Source organism: Anopheles bellator, chromosome 2, assembly GCF_943735745.2.
Source record: "Anopheles bellator chromosome 2, idAnoBellAS_SP24_06.2, whole genome shotgun sequence".
Lineage (NCBI taxonomy): Eukaryota > Metazoa > Arthropoda > Insecta > Diptera > Culicidae > Anopheles > Anopheles bellator.
Genome location: NC_071286.1, coordinates 33,124,355 through 33,141,246, shown reverse-complemented (window position 1 = coordinate 33,141,246; position 16,892 = coordinate 33,124,355). Strand labels below are relative to the sequence as shown.

At 47.7% G+C, this 16,892-nt stretch overlaps 1 protein-coding gene across 1 annotated transcript in view; it reads left to right on the top strand.

The window, feature by feature from the left end:
- LOC131207406 (octopamine receptor beta-3R-like) overlaps nucleotides 1-10,861 on the top strand; it is a 31,718-nt gene extending 20,857 nt beyond the window's left edge. Inside the window, exons 7-9 of the mRNA XM_058200019.1 lie at nucleotides 4,495-5,010; nucleotides 7,955-8,066; nucleotides 10,639-10,861. Coding sequence (XP_058056002.1) covers nucleotides 4,495-5,010; nucleotides 7,955-8,066; nucleotides 10,639-10,861 — 851 coding nt within the window. The remainder of the gene's footprint in view (nucleotides 1-4,494; nucleotides 5,011-7,954; nucleotides 8,067-10,638) is intronic.
- The last annotated feature ends 6,031 nt before the right edge of the window (nucleotides 10,862-16,892 follow it).

Genomic DNA, 16,892 nt, shown 5'->3' with positions numbered 1-16,892 from the left:
CGCTCTCATTCACCCTCAATCAGTACGACTCTGCACCACTGCCACCCACCACCAGCACTTCTTGCATCGCCCACCGGGTCCGGGTGTTGATTTGATTCGATTGTCCTTTTTCTGTTTGGTCCCCTTCCGTGAGCGTTCCCATTGTTGTTCATCCTCTTTGTACCATGCCAGCCGGGGCTGGAGCCACACAATGGCGAACGTTGGTTATTGTTCTTTCCCCTTCACACTTCACGTTTGATCTTTGGCGATCGGTCGGCACACTGGGATTTGGCCGACAAAATCCCGTGGCGGAGAACAAAAAAAGGGACTCCGAATTTATTGTTTTAAATGAACTCAAAATTCCCCAACTCATTGTCCAAGATCGCACCGGTTTTTTTCGCTTCTGACTCGGCACCCACCATGCTACGGCTGTTCCTTTGACAGGGAAATTCCGTCAACCCCTGCGTGCGTTTCCCGTTGGTTTAGTATGTGTGGCTGTGTGTGATAGGGCCACGTAGGACGAATTCGGTGGATGCGACACCCAAATACGCTAGACGGGTTTGAATTGTACAGAGCTTTGACCAGTGTCTTTGGGCGTGTCCTGCTTCGTTGTCACCCGCGTCCGAGTGTACTTCAATAAACCTAACCACGAGCGCCATTCTGACGTCCTAACAGCCGTTGCCAGTATGGAGAAACAGGCGGACATTGGGCGAGTTAGAGAAATTCAGTTATATTACCTTAAAACAGAGTATGAGTTAAGCATGACTTATCCGATCTTCTGGCCTTCTGAGTTGTGTAGATTCCAAAAACTGTTCTGTCAGGGGCAAACCAGTGATAAAAACTGCTCTTTTTGCAATCAACTTTTTTGACGACTTTAAACCGATCGTTTCTATCGAAACCACTTTAAACCGATCATATCCAATATTGCTTTTGGAAACTTTTGAAGTACCGCTTTTTATGGTACGTTTTATGTTACTTCACTTTTCCAAATTTGTTATCAGTTTTATTTCTATTCCGTATTTACAAGTCAAGTTTATTACATATATTACAAGTTTATTTACAAGTTACAAGTAATTTATCTGGTACTGAATATACGTTAGTATGGCATTTTACCATTTTATACATGATACATCGTTTTTTTTCCTTTCAAAACTAGTGCCAATCTTTTCTTGCGATAATTAACATGGTTGTGATCGGCGATTAAAGAAATCATCGATCTGTTCGGGTTTACTCGTTCAGTGAAGAAGAATGTTGAGATTGCAATCAATTTTCTTCTTGAACACGTTCAAGCAGTTAAACTCAACAACGGAGCGCTTGTCAGTCATTGATCCGGCCCCTAGTAGAGCAGAGATGTCCTTGGCGGAGCTTGATAAGCTTCAAAGGCGACGCAAAATAAGTCGAATGGAAAATTTATAGAAAGACAAATACAGTTTGAAAGCAGTGATTGAATAGGCAAGAAAAATGGCAATTATGAGGCCTGACTTGTTAGGCCTTTTAGGACGTTGACTTGTTAGGAAGTAGATAATATAGGAGGATGAGGGATGAGGAATTCAATACAATTAATATTCCTCGGTATTTTCAGATGACTATCCATTAAAATGTCGTAACTAAGGTTGACATCCGAGCAATTGTCATGCCGATTGCATAACTTGCGGCGTTAAAATACTTTCAAATATCGAACAATATGTTTAAAAAAAAGCATAAATTCTTCCTGATCCCATCAATGTCCGTCTGCCCCATACTCCATTCCCCATAGTGGCGACGGTGCGGTCCTCTGAGCGACGTCTCTGTAAATGTGTTCCGTTAGTCCGTGTTGTTAGCCCTAAACCCATTGTTTGCCGTTTCCCTCGCACTAGAGCTCCCAGTACGTCTTCAGCAATCCCTCCCTGGCTGTGTGTTTGTGTCTAAGTGTGTTTCTGTTTTGATATGTAGATTGTGGTCAATGTGTCTCTGTGTCTTATCCGTCACCCAGCGTCGAGTGTATGGCGTTCACCAAGGGTTCATCCGGAGGGCCGTAAAGGACAAAGATCAACTAGTGTGGCTTACATTTTTGATACAAACTGTCACACGTCAAAGCACCAAGAGGAAGGCTCGCCGGAGACCTTCATCTGGCGATGCCTGTGGCAGTTGCGGTTAGCATTACCGGCCATGCTTTACTCAGTGCGCCTTCCCGCGTGGAATGAGCTAAAGGTAAACACAGTTCCGAGGTGAGCCCACCCGGCTCCAAACTTAGCCGGGCTTAGCCCAGAATGCACCGAACGAGGTCCAAATCTTCGCCCAAGGTTATCAGGGCCCGCTCCAGTCCGCGGATTTGAGCCACACACTTTGTGTGGCTAAAGATGCTCTTCCTGCAGAGCATGGCAGGTTTATGGCTCTCATCATCTCCCGGAGGCCCGGAACGGACCCGTTGGATGGACGATAAATTGTTGATTGAAGCGCGCACTTCGAATCGCATCAAAAATTTACGCCACTCCCGCGACCGGCAGGCGTAGGGCGTCTCCCTCGTCGCAACTTGTTGAAAGTTGATTAAAAAGTTGTTCCACGCTCGGCGATTAAATCATCGCCCCGAACATAATGAGTGTCCATTATGCACGCCGCAGAACGTTGGGTCCAACGATGATACCTTGCTGCAACCGGAGCACAGCGTCGAGATGATTTATCCCCGGGGGGCTTTAGTAGGTCTGACACGAGAACCTTACCCACCGGACAAGTGGATAGTGGATTAGCGGTGCTCGACAACGGAGTGCAGATTTTCGCCCCGACTTACCCCAAAAGTAAACCGAAATCGGAGACCGAGCTAAATCTTAATTCGAGCATTCTTGAGGGACACGGCATACGTGCGTTCTTCGATTCCGGGGTCCGAATTCTCACCCCGCAGACTGTCAGCCTCCATCGGTGTCAATGTCATAATTTATGTGGTTGCCTTTTTTTTGGTGAATGCTACCTTCTTAGAAACATTCTCCAGAGATCACCTGTTCGGTGGTAACTACAGGGCTCTCGGTAGTCTGTCAGCAGTCTACCCGGTCCACACATCGCCAGCCGGTTAAACCTTCCGCAGGCAAAATGGATTTATGATGTTGCTTCGCCATGTCTCTAAGTGCTGTCGGTCCCTCGTCAACGTCAGTAACCTTTTTCCGACCGTTGCCGAGGCCGTGGCCGAGACCGTGGCTTAGAAGTTATGTAAACATACTGAACTGCTGCTTTTACGTTCTGTTTGTTGAATGGTGCGAACGAAATCGAGCCGGTGATGGGCCCATTTGGAAACGTTTTCATTCCGCCGGCCGAGCCGAATGACGTCCTTCCCCGGGAGAGGACCTGGTGCTGTGACAGCCCGAGTGGGGCCGAACATCTGTTCGGTGTCAGGCCGGTAGTTGGCTTCCGCTTGGCAACTGGTGTAAAATGCAAATCATTGCCGTTGTGCCACCAACGTCGGCGGAGCTTTCACTTAGAACCTGTCAAGGAACCAGAATACTCGATACTCTGATTACATCGGCTGGCAGCGGGACTGGAAGCGGTCGGTGGTTTTCTATTTCTAATTGATTCATGATGGACCCTTCACGATGGGCTGTGTAGATCGTGAATTGGAACCATTTGCTCTCCGATATTCATTAGATAGTCCCACACTTCATACACGAAGAGCCAGATAGGTACCGTTGGCTACTCGGGTCTTTCCAGAAGTTCCTCTAACGGTTGGAGTTGTAAGGGCCGAATATCGTTTCAAAGCTTCTCCGGAACGCTTGAGAAACTTTTTCCCAAAAGCCGCTCCTAACAGCGACCTTGAAGTGTCGACGGGCGCCCAAAACTTCGGACAGAAATTGGACACCGTAACGATATTCATAAAGTGTATTAAATTAAAGTCTTTTGATTGTGATTCTCAATGTTAATCTCTGTTGCCCTCTGTAACGCTGTGTTTTTACGGGCAGTCTCGCTAAACGCATGAAAGTACTTTCGGACTCACCCAACACACGGTCCCCGGGAGGCCGTCACGAGCCCAGAAAAATGATGCTCCGTTTGTCCGCCGAAAAGACGGACTCTATTGTGTGGGGCTTACAATTTTTCACAGCCCCAGACAATGAAGCTGCCCCTTTTTGGGGAGGGTTGACCCCGGCGCCACTCATGCGGACCTTCTCTGCCGTCTGCTCGTCCGTCTTGCCGATTGATTGATGTGCCTTCGACACATCCATTAACAGGGTGGGGATGCTGCGGTGGGTTCGCTTTTAGGGTCCCTTTTCACTGCCAAAGGAACCACAAAATAGAGACACAGCAACAAAACACACGCTGAATCAACGGGACTTGGCACGCACGGCTTCTTCCCTCACTTTCGCTGCGTTCACCCATCGCGTCCCTTTGCTCTGTATGTGTCTGCCATTGTTCTCTCTGCCTCTCGCTCTCTCTCTCTCTCTCTCTCTCTCTCTCTCTCTCGCTATCACCTATCTCTATCTCTGGCTTCTGTGTGAACCATTTCATTTTGGCCGGTCCGGTCGCTCTGGGCTCTCTCTGGGAAACGGCACGCAGACTCGAGTCAGAAGTACCAGCGACGGGGCGCGATCTGCATTGTGATCAACAATGACAATGTGGTGCACGCCAACGACACCGACACGGACCTGGACGACACGGAGTGTGCGGGTGTGCGGTGTGTGTGCGGCCCGGATTGCGCCGCGTGCGACGCTGGCTGCGGTCCGGCGGCGGCGGCGGCCGCTGGGTCCGCTGGCTGCGCTGGCTGCGGCGAGCAGCCGGGGAGCGCCGGGCAGCCGGGCTGCTGCGCGGGGGGCCGCCGCCACCACCACCAGGACGACGGTTCCGGGGCGGCCCGCTGCCGCCATCACAAGTTCCGCAAGATCATATGCCTTTGGAATCACCTGAAGCGGTACGGGCGCGGACCGCGGCGGCGCCCCTGTCCGGCCGCCGGGGTGGCCGCCCCACCGTGCCCGGACAGTGCCGCCGGCAACCGGCTCACAGTTCCGCCGGCCAGTCCCGCTCCGTCCGGTTGCCGGCTACATTCGCGCTGCCCCAGCGTCGGCTGCGCTGAAGGTCAGTCCGATTGCCTACTTTCGGGCGTTTTCTCGTTCCGTTGCGTTTTGCTTGCCTTGCTTCTTCGCTAGTAGCTTGCTGTAGTATCCTTTTGCACGAACCGCTTCGGCACTTAGCTCTCTCTCTCTCTCTCGCTCTCTCTCTGTGCCCGTCTCTCGCATTCTGGCGCCCCCTGGCCGCTTAATCGTTACCTAGCACCGTTTGCTTCCGCTTTTGCTTGCCTGCAATTCTGTTCTGACATGTGTGTTCGTTCGCCGTGCTGTTACGGGTTAAGGTAGGCTGGCCCACCGTACCAGCTGGCCGCCACAGTAGTTTACACTTCAGGCTCACTTAGCCGCACTTCATGGGCAGCACTTGCCGGCTGCAAATTACTTCCGCTTACACTTGCATCCACGCTACTTACGGATCTCGTACCAACGAGCCCCGTCCCGACGAGCCGACAATCCGCTTCCGTTCCGAGGACGCACGTGGCCGGGCCGTTGCTTCGCGTAGGAAGTGTTTAGCATTGTTGTGTTACGTTCATACACAGCCCACAGCTATTTAGCCACTAGAGCTTAGAGCGCCAATAGTCCTAGAATAGAAACCCTGTACGGGCGGTTCAATAGAGTAATTAGTGTAGTGCCTATAGTGCGAGCATCGAGAGCAGAGACCCTCTGATGAGCGCTAACTTTCACACCAATCGCTGCGTTTGACAGGCGGATGTACTCTAAACATCATTCATATGCAGTTCGCGTCGAGCCTTCCCAAAGGCCCTCCCCACAAATGGCGCATTGCATAAACATGATCGGGCCATTGATTTGCAAATGCAATTACACGTATTGGCGTTGTGGGAGAAACGCAGCCCAGAAGGAGGGCGCCTATTGAAGTCGATTATTCAACACGTAACGATGTAGAAAGATAAATTATCCGCCGGGCTCGTTTTGCCCAGTAACTCATGCCGTCGAGTGGCTCGCGTCGGCCATCGCCAGGATCACCGCGAGCTGTCGGTCACCGTGAAGCGCATCGAGTCGCAGTCCATGTCCTTCGCTAGTTATGCCAGTCTCGAACATCTTCCGCGGGGCCCATTATTTCCCTTCGCAGCACGGGGCGCGCTCGAAAAGAAAACTCCAACAATTATGAGCGCCAGCGCAGCGGCATTATGAAATGATGCCATTTGCGTTTTTGTTGCTCCGCTCCGCTAACGAGATCCGGTTGCCGGTGTTTCGTTTCCCTGGAGCGTGCCGAGCGTCCTCCGTCCGCCTGGAAAACCACGCGCTCTTTTGGTGTGGTTTTTCCACCGTGGGAACCTCCGGTATCCCTGATTCGCCCCGACGCCACCGACGCAGTCAACAGAAGGATGTTTTTTTCTCTCGCAATCATTAAATAAGGAGCTACGCGCTGTCGGTCTATGCGAATGATAACAAACACAAAAAAGTGTAGGCTATAAGTGGCTTCGTGTTGCTCGATAATCTATCAACAATGAACCTCGGGTTTATTTATGTTTTTATTAAGTGGCAACAATGACAAGAAACGTGTTTACTTTTGAATCAATCAGAAATGGAGAATTGACAGAAAAGGTGATAACTTGACAACAGTAATGCACTACAAAAACCCATATTGTTTTGTTTATTGACAAGAAACCTATCATTGCTGGTGATGAAAACGATAAAACGATAAACGATCGTCTAGGAAAAGAGTTGCAATCGAGACTTTTTGACCAATATTAATTGTACGGCCAATATTCCAATAATATTTTTTCGATATTTTTCGGACTGTTCCATGTTTTTCATTTAATTCGGTTTCGGCTTCTGAGCGAAAAACTTTTGAAATTCGAACCCTGACAGCTCGGTGATTTATATAGCTCTGTTCGTTCTAATAGCAACAAACAAACAAAAGAATCTTTTAAAAGATGGAATCTTTAGATACTAGATACTTCTTCTTCGTTGGGTATTCTGTTTCTTAAGTAGTATTTCTCCTGGCTTAGTATAAACTAACAAAAACAAGAGAACCCATACTACTAAGTAATAAATAATTCCTGTGGTAAAAAACACTGAACCTAATGCCCTTGATCGGGCGATGGATGTTGCGAGTCATGAAAAAAGTTTTTTAGATCCAATCAAGGAGCGGGAGGAACGTCATGAGAATAGATCTCATCGTCATGAGATTGCTATTACCGATAATGTTAATGCATCGAACGTATCTGGTGCACGATAATGGATCCCGCAGTTCTTAGCATGTTCAACTGAGCAACGTGCCTCTTGCGGCATCTGCTGAGAAATGCATCGAGCCTAATTGAATTACGAGTTCCAAGTGGCAAGAGTTAATGGAGAAAGTTGCGTCAAACTTTAGAGCCTGTCTTGAGGAGCAACCGAGAAGGATCGGCTAACAAGCTTCCTGAGAGGCAAACATCGTTGCCTTGAGTATCGGTGGAACCTGCTGTGCTGCTTGTTTGTCTGGAAAACTTTCTAAGATACACTAGATATCCCGTCATGTCTTTGGTCATACAAAACACGCATTTCAGTGATTGAGGAACAGCAGCGAACTAGCGACGAGCCGTTACATCAGCGTACGAAAAGAGGGCAGCGCTTGTTGCTTCTATATGGCCGGAAACGCAGACTAACCCGTCGTTTGCTCCATCGCGAGATGTCGCATTTCGGGCGCATTCGATGCGTGATTTAATTATCCCACCACTTTACGCTAACGTTCGATACACGTTTCTTTCTCTTTTCCAATCCTTCAACGGCACCGTTCCACCGTTGCATGGCGTCGGCACGTTGCTGTTGCTGGGACTATTTGCTTGCCATCAACGACCTGCAAACATCAAACATCATCTCGTCCGAACCGGTGCCGGGCCACCGCCGGAAAATGGAAAATGGGTCCTTCGACGCGATCGGCCACCGTTCGTCGGCTCGACCGTTGGAAATCTAATTAAACTCTACGGCCACCTCGGCACCGGCGGCAACAGGCGGCACGTCGACGAGGCCGGCGAAAGGGTGGCGCGCGGAGCATAAGGCCGCACGCACGCTCGGCATCATCATGGGCGTGTTTCTGCTGTGCTGGTTGCCGTTCTTCCTGTGGTAAGTAGACACCCGACCCGGCACTTTCTTCCGGACCGTCCGGACGACGAATAATCGAACTCACCGGCGATGCGAAACGCAAGCGAAACGAAACAGCAAACAAGAAAAGCAAATCCACAACGGTCGAGATGAAAAATGGTAAACTCAAATTTAATTACGTTCTTGGTGAGCGTTCCGACAAAGTGTGGTCCTCCGCACCGTTCGCCGGCTCAAAGCGAAATCCGTCACGGCGTCAGAATTCTTGCGTTGGTTGTTTCGGTCACCGGAAGAGTGTTAGAATTTAAATATGCAAAAGCAACATAAAGCCAAATATATTGTTTGATCTACCGCAACACATTATACGTGTGATGGCCGCGCGACCTTTAACACGGGAGCTGATAGGATATCCCGTTATTTCATTCCCACCGGAAATGTGACCATTGTCCATTGGACAGAAATGCGTCGGAAAAAGGCTCAAAAATAATACTTTATCTGGCCGATTTTGCAAAGTAAATCACCATTTAGATAAACGTTGATCGTTATTTTAAATTTAACTTGACGATTAATAATCGATCAGTGCACACGCCAAATAACCGGAAAATTGGTGCAATGACCAACCAAAACTGGCCACCAAATAAATATCTCTACATTGACTAATACACGCGCTCCTGTGGTAGTTTGTTAGCATAACGTCTGTGCCAAGGACTGCACGCCAAATAAATTCGCCAACAGGAATGACCAGATCACAATTAAATACTAAAAAGTAATAGAAACATTAGACTAGTAGCATTCACAGCCTAACCAAACCGGCCAATTGTGGAATAAGTGCTGCGTTTAAAACGATGCGCTGCTTCATTTAACACCCCGTTTACGTGCTCATCAATTTAAGCAATTAGCACCACATTGAACACGTGTGGATCGTGCCGTGTCACCGCCAATGGGGTCGCCAATCCATGCACTTTTCCGGACGCCTCGCAATGATGTGCTTTTTTCCATCGCATTTACCGCTAATCAGATTAAAATCGGCGGCAGTACGCGCAAATGAAGCAAAATGGTTTGGCTTTCAATGCAACGCCCGAATGCACCGAAGCGCGATTTGGAGCGCGAAACGAACGTGAAAATGTGATAGCTTGGTTTTTATTAATTTGAACCCAAACGGTCGGGTATGCCGCGCGTTGGCACGATCCGGGATGCTAATTGATTGACAGATTATTGATCTGATTAAATCGATCGAGCACATTGTATACAAGGTTCCAATTGGGGCTTTAATGGGCACAACGATCGAAACCCTCGTCAGAAGCAAGATTTTTTGACCAGAGTGAACGTTTAATTAAGTGCTAGGTGAGGCAATCACGATGATAGGGGTCGCAAGGACTTTAATGAGGTCACTGTAAGCGTTTTAGAGTCCCAGCATCTTCCGTTTAAATTGAGACCTGTACTTCCTGTTAGTTAAGCGCTTATTCGCCCTTCTAGGAACCGCCGCTTTTGCCAGCGTTCAATTCCGATAAAAAAAGTATAATCGAGTGCAACAAAAATGTTAAGCAACTCTCTTGAGTAATTTGCTTCGCTACAATTGCAAAGGCTCTCGGTATAACGTTTCCGTTAAGGTTTTAGATTTTTGTTTGCTCGCCACCAGCATTTTCGTTACCTCGACAGCTACCTCGACTCGGATTTTTTGGAGCCATCATCCGCATTGAGTCGGGACTAGTCGTCTGTTTATCATTCAGTCGCGAAGGATGGTTAAAATAAACCGAAAACAGAACAACATGACAGATTTTGAAACGTAAAAGAAGGCATTACAATATGGTTCGTTCTAGAGATGTAACGGTAGTTTGTGGGGTCCGCAAATCATGGCTGTCAACGCTTGCCAACTGTTGTTACAGTAAGTCATCAACTATAAAGGAACTTGTTTCTTTAATTTTCCTATCTACATTCGATTGTGGTTACGACTCAGTGAAGATGGCACTCTGCTCGGCTTAGCTTCCGATTGCACTCTCGCGAATGTGCGATTCCACGAACCGAAGGACGCTGCCTGAGGGCAACTTTTATTCCAGGAAGGACACGCTACCCTGGTGTCCTTCCGATGGGAGGGAAAAACAAATTGAAATGTATAAAGGCATGTTAAACTTTCGACGAGTTTGGTCGTGCACTAAGCCACGGTTCGTTATGCAGCGCTTGTCTTGCGGCTGTTAGGTCCTTCCGTTGGACCGGTCGGGGTGTCTGATTAGCCGAACAACGCTTTTCCCTGTCACTGCAATCAGGGGACGGTTCGTTTCGTGAAAGAAAAGAGCTGTCCAAACACCTGCGATCAGAGTCCTGGAATGTTTCAGTTGTATTCTCGATGACACGAATAAGGAGTTTACAAGAATAACAAATTGAATGGTATTCTGCTGAAGCTGACTTTCTGGTCAAATTGTTAGCTCCGATTCCTCTGAATTCGAAACAAGAATTGATGAGCGAAAATGTGTGAAACTTCTTTGTCCGATACGCCGATGATATGGGAATAGAAAACATGTCTTATGACCAAAACGTGTACAGCAGGTAGACTAGCCGACTAGAACTGACACTTTCTCCGTCCTTTACTTGCACACAGGTACGTCATCACGTCGCTCTGCGGCGATGAAGCTTGCCCCTGCCCGGAGGTCGTTATCACGATACTATTCTGGATCGGTTACTTCAACTCGACACTCAACCCGCTCATCTACGCCTACTTCAACCGCGACTTCCGGGAAGCGTTCCGGAACACGCTACAGTCGCTGCTGCCCTGCTTCGTGCGCCGTAGCCCGTACGGTGGCCACAGCGTCTACTACGTGTAGTATTAAGAGGAGACGGCTGCCTCGTGTTGCACCTTTGAACTGAGGAGACTGAATGGGGCAATTTTCTCGCTACAAACGGGGCAAAAACTCAATCCGAGGTGAGAACGCTGCGTGCTCCTTGACAATTCCTCACCTCCGCGCTTTCTCTCGGGCGATCACTTTACGCTGCATAATTGAGCAGCAGCGTGGAGCATCGCCAAGGGAAGGTGTCAAAAGTGCGTGCGTTCCCTGTCCTTGTCCCGGGCCAAACGGAGACCGGAGTGGCAAAAGACGAACCTGGCAACCGGTATTCCAAATCGAATTAGGCAGCTGTGTGTGATCATTCGATGCGTGGCCCGCATCGTGGCGCGGGTCTGCGTGTTTAACGGTGGCATAACTTTAGGCGTCGACAGCTTCTCGGGTGAACATTTCACAGGCGACCATCGCGACGCTGCCGATCGAGCGCAGCAGCGACGCTGTTGATTGTATGCCGTGGCGCACACCCACGTGGCGACCGTGAAGCTTTTTCCGCCACGTCTACCGCCGGGGCCGCTGGCCAGATTATGTCGGCTTTGATCAATTTTCGCAGCATCCCCGGGTGGATGTACAAATATTGACATCGCTTCGGCGTATTGAAAATTTGCGCCCCGTTTCAGCTCTGTTTGACGACAGCGGACACCTGGCCTGGCCCGGTGTCTGCCGGTTACGCCGACACAGCGTCGGCCACAGCATACCCGCAGGGCTCCGGCTTTTAGTTGTATTTACGCATTCGCTTCTCTTCGACCGCCTTGGGGGATTCCTACCTACCTTCATGAATGAGTTACCCTTTCACAACCGCCGACTTCTGAAACGGCAACGGCACGTCTGGCAGGTGGCTTCCAGGAATCCTCGATTCCTCGTGAGTAAATTGCGATATAATCGGATTCTTGCAAATGGCTACAATAAGATTATGCGTCCACCGGTCGGCGGGCTGTTGAAAGCATTGAAGAAAGCGTGTGTTGTTCGTTTTAAAACAGAAAATACTCTACTTGTGAGTCCATCAATGGGGTTTGCTTTATGGTCCGTGAGCCTGTTGGTCTCACAAGACACCTTCTCCAGCACCGTGAGCATCTGTTACTCAACGGAACGCCTCTTCTAATAGAAAGAACGTACAAGAACGCGGTCGTACGGAGGTGTTCCGGTCCTATCAATCAGTTGACCAAAGAGCCAGCCACTCTGCTCAACCTGCAATCTCATAATGTAATTTTCAATCAAAAGCGCCCTCAACGAGCGGCTGAAGAGCAACATAACAGTAGCAATAATAGTTGTTATCAAGTTAATTCATCCCGGCTTTGGGTGAATCCGTTGGATTAGCCTGCAGCCGGCGGCAGCAGCAGCAGCCGTGGGTAAGAATAGGATTAATTTCGTGTTGAATAATGCTACGTCGTCCAGTAAACGAAGAGAATGTATAGATGTCCTTAGATGGGTAGCTGAATAGAAGTAGATGTGAAGCAAGTAACGCGAACAAATGTTGCATGTTATTTAATGTTGAAGAACGCTTGCAAGTTCTGTGCTCCTCTATGGCCAGTGCTAGGGAGGTTTTGGTATGCGCAATCATGGCGTGCAGGGTGATCCAAAATCATTGATTAGAAATGTAGATGACAAACTAGAACTAGAAAACTGAGAAAACAAACTGCTGATTCGTGAAGTATTTTCGTCGTAAACTCCTCCTCGGAGCAGAAGGCAGAAAATGGCGTGTCGTAATTCTCATTGTTTACACTTAGGCGTGTGTTTAGTAGGGAAGGAAGGCCTAGAATGCTAGGTGTACGTGTCTCTCCGATGAGTCGTCTTTCCTCGAGGTTAGTAATTAGCTTGTTTGAGTATGCCCTTTTGCGTGCAGCACCATCCACAGCTCAGAAAAAGCAAGATTGTTGAGCAAGAGCTTCGAAGCAATAGTTATACGATACTCCGGTCTTATCCTTTACATGCTACCGTTAACTTGATTGTAGAGTTTACGAAGAACTGATGGGCAAGCACAATAGTACATTTTTACACGTATATACAAGCTTTTGTTTGGCTTTTGGTTACGGTGAGCAACACATTTGCCATTTATATAAGTATATTTTCAGGACAATGGTCATGTTCACGTTTCTGACAATCCGATGCGCAAAAGTAATACGTTAGCAAGTAATGTTGGGACTAATGAAACAGTGAGAACTTATTGTGCGAAAAGTGTGCTTTGTATAAGCAGCGTTCCGACGCGTTGTAATGGGTATTTAGAAACGTAAAAAATATATATTATATTTACCGAGGCTAAGAGCGCCTCGCAAAACGTGCGAACTGCTGACCTACGGATCACGAACTGCACCCACGTTGGTTCAAGAGAAGCTTAGACAAACACAGAAGGTACGTAAAACAAACGATGCTAGAAACCAGTCACTTAGCTTAAGTCAGTAAGACGGGTATGACTCACAATTCGTAGCAGTATGGTGAATAGCATTAGACGGTCTGAACAGTTTTGTATATTCGTAGCAAACCAATAGACACGACTGCAAACCGCAAGCTGAGCGGGTGTTGTGCTGTAACGGTAGTAATGGGATAGCACTATTAGTAATCTGTGTAAGGCCGCGGTCAGCAAAGCCAACCGGTGTATAAGTTGTTAGGACGCTTGTCGAAATGGCAGCACTACGTTAGTCCAAATGTGTACAGAGCTGAGTGTGAGATCCATATCCCAACAACACTAGGCGGCGGAGATGCAAAGCTGGATGCACATAATCGTAACGAACGTTGTGTCGTTGTTTGGTGTTTGTATGTATAGACGGAGCCAAACTGGCCCATAGTGTGGCGGCTTTGGGTTTTATTTTCACCGCTATTTGGAACCACTTTAAGTCCTTCGTAGTGAACCAACTGTCCCGAGGAAGGCAGCTGGGCAGAAACCGCGCTGACCACGAAAGTACTTCGCTAGGCAAAACGAAAACTAAAGAATCCCGTAACCTTCTTCGGTTGCGCAGCTGTTGCTAATAAACTCTTGTGAACCGGCTAGATCATGCTTCGAGACCGGGTAGTACTTGAACGTGGGGCAACGAGCGAATATCTACATTTCACGCAAGCCACAGTCACTGAACACACACGAAGTGAGAAAGTACTTAAGCCGTAAATAAAGACTGTCGAAAGTAGAATGGAACTAACCTACGCCTACTGTGTGTTCTTGCGACGTGGAAAGAAAGGTTGAATTCACTATATTTCCACAAAATGCTAAATCGCGCCGGAGAGAGTTCATCTAAACCGTTAGTTACAATTTAGATTATATTTTGAATTTTGATTTTCTCGCTCACGGCTAGATGGCGCTGCTAATACAAAACAAAATTTTGTCAATGCAAAATATTATATGGCTATCTCGCTCTTTCCAAATGTACTTTTTATCGTTCCGATCCTTTTTGGTTTGATGTAAAATTAAGTTTCGTTTCAATAAATGGCTAAACGTTTAAATTTGAAAAGCCGCTTGAACAGCGCCATCTACAGCTGAATAGAGAAGCAAAGTAGTCGATTTGAGTATGGACTGAGCAACTTTCAAGCCGTAGACGTAAAAATTCAAATTCGCCGTTCAAATGCGACGTTGCGTTTTGCTGCAAAATGGAAATGTTTCTTTACGGTCCACGAGTCCGAAAAAATCAGAATAGAACACAATTCGATTACGTTTACATAATTTCAATCATCTCGACTTTATTGAATGAAACGTACTCAATCCAACTCTCCCGCGTGGAGGAGCGATTAACAAGGAATAAAATAAATAAATACTCTTTCCCTAGCAGACAGACTGCAAAGCTACGAAACGAGACGTTTTGCTAGTGGTTGATAAAATATATATATATATGTATACGCTCCAGTAACAACCTGTTGCCTCTTTTACTATCACTATTGCCGGGAGCCCAGAGATACTTCGGCCCGACAGGACTCTCAGCTGGCTCCGGCATGTCGCTCTGCCGGGCGCAGCGCTGTATGGTTTCACAGTAAATGCTTGCTTCATCACTCTCGCTACTCGGTTCGGTACTTTGGTGTGCCGCCAAACCGAACCAGCATTGGGGCCGTCGATTGCCCGAACTGTCGGGGTCGAGCGTCGGTTGGCATATTGGTGGTCTCACTCTTCACAGTGATCTATTGTCGGGTGCTTTCCTCCAATTGCTTACGAGTTTTTGATTCTGTTCGTGACTGTTCCGACGCGAGCCTATGTACCTCAATGTCCGGCCAGGGGCAGGCTCAGTGTTCTGTTACGGCTGTTGCTTTCCTATTTGTGCGGTAATTGAAACGACTCATGATATGGCGTAACGTAACGGCGACTAAAACGAAGTAAATACTATGCGCAAAGAGCGGCACCGTCGACTCGCGTTTCTTCTTAGTTTAAACATTTACACCAGTAAAAGTTATTTATTGTTAAGCATCAACTGTACGACTAAGTCCATCAACGGCTACACGTTTATCTATTTGAATGTATTGAGAGTTTCCCGTCTCGTCGATGTCACCTCCGAGGCCAGAGGTCTTCGAGAGTCCCGTCCCGAGAGGATAATGACACTACACATTGCTCTACAAGTATTACCCTAGCGCCACGGCAACTCCTTTCGCGGTTCTGCTCGGGTATGCTGACTGCTGACTGCTGCTGCTGCTACTAGTGTGATCGTGATCAAGTCATTGGTTTGTTAACGAGGGAAGGGAAACACATTTGATTGTTGAACGCCAGAGTTTTGTTACGTTGTTTGCTTAGCAACCCGCATCACGGTTTGTCTGGTATTGGTTTGTCGTATTTCGCCTCACAAATTGCCTTGGTGGGCTGTTGATCTACTGTTTTTTTTACGTACAAATTATGTTAGCAACCATAGTTTTCTGGGAGACCTACTTTTAACTACTCTGTTTTTTTTTTTCATTTTACACATAAAAAGGATTCTAGTTTCTCACTTTGTTTGCTTCTGTTTAACTGTTTTCTTCGTTCACCCTCTTTCCATTCTCCCCGGGTCAAAAGTCTTTCGAATCGAAGCGTCCGTCCACGATTGCTCTACTTGCGGCCCGTTTCAAGGGGGTGTTTATTTTCCTTTTGATTTTGTATTCAATTTCGCACCGTCGGTAAGTGTTCTCTCACGTCCGCGGCTACATCCGGCGCCGTACCGTTCAGTCAGAAGTCATTTATTGGTTTAGCTCTCCAGTTCTACGCACCAACAGAGGACACTTACTACTACTACGCTAAGGATGAACAGTTCCCATGGATGGTATATAGTATTACGTTCTGCAGGTAAGGGGTTTCGAGCCCTACGCGAATGATTCTGATTGTTCGCTCTTCCGCTTCCGAATTTTACAAGACCATACACACGGAGAGCCGGCCGCGTTCACACACTTATGCATCTCTTGCGTAACTCATGCACACATACACAGCATATTTCATATTTCGTGGCGGAAGCATCCGAGCACCTGTTAACAGCACACTTTGAAGATTTGCGGTTGAGAAGATCGACGTTTGAAGGTCGACCTCGAGCTACCAACATGCGGACAACATTTACAGCGATGTTTTCACTCCACCTCCACTTTACATACAGACGGTCGGGGGTGTAGGATAATGGGTTTTGCTTCTACTACAAACGCTACAGACACCAGACAGACCCTAGGCCTCGTTTTCGCTGGTGCCGACACTACTAATTCGTCCTGTTCCTGCACGATTTGCCGGAAGAAGTTTCGGACTGCGACTCCTTAACCGTTGGCTCGTTTTACTCTGTTTTTTGTTGCGCAGTCACAAAATAATGCCCAACGGTTGTTCGTTGTTTTGTACTAAGATTCCGAACGGGAGACTAAACTGTCAAGTAAGGTAATTATTTTAATAGTTTTTGGGATAACGAACGAACGAAAGTAAAACAGAGACTCATTAGCGAATAAACGCTCGTCAGCAATAATGGGGAAGGCTCAATGAATCACACAATCAGAATCGAGTCGGTTAACGTCCGGCTGCAGCTGCACCAGGCGGAAGGAACTGCTGTTTACTTCCATTCCTTCGGGCCTTGAGCCTTTTCGCAGCCAAATGAGTGTTCCGTAG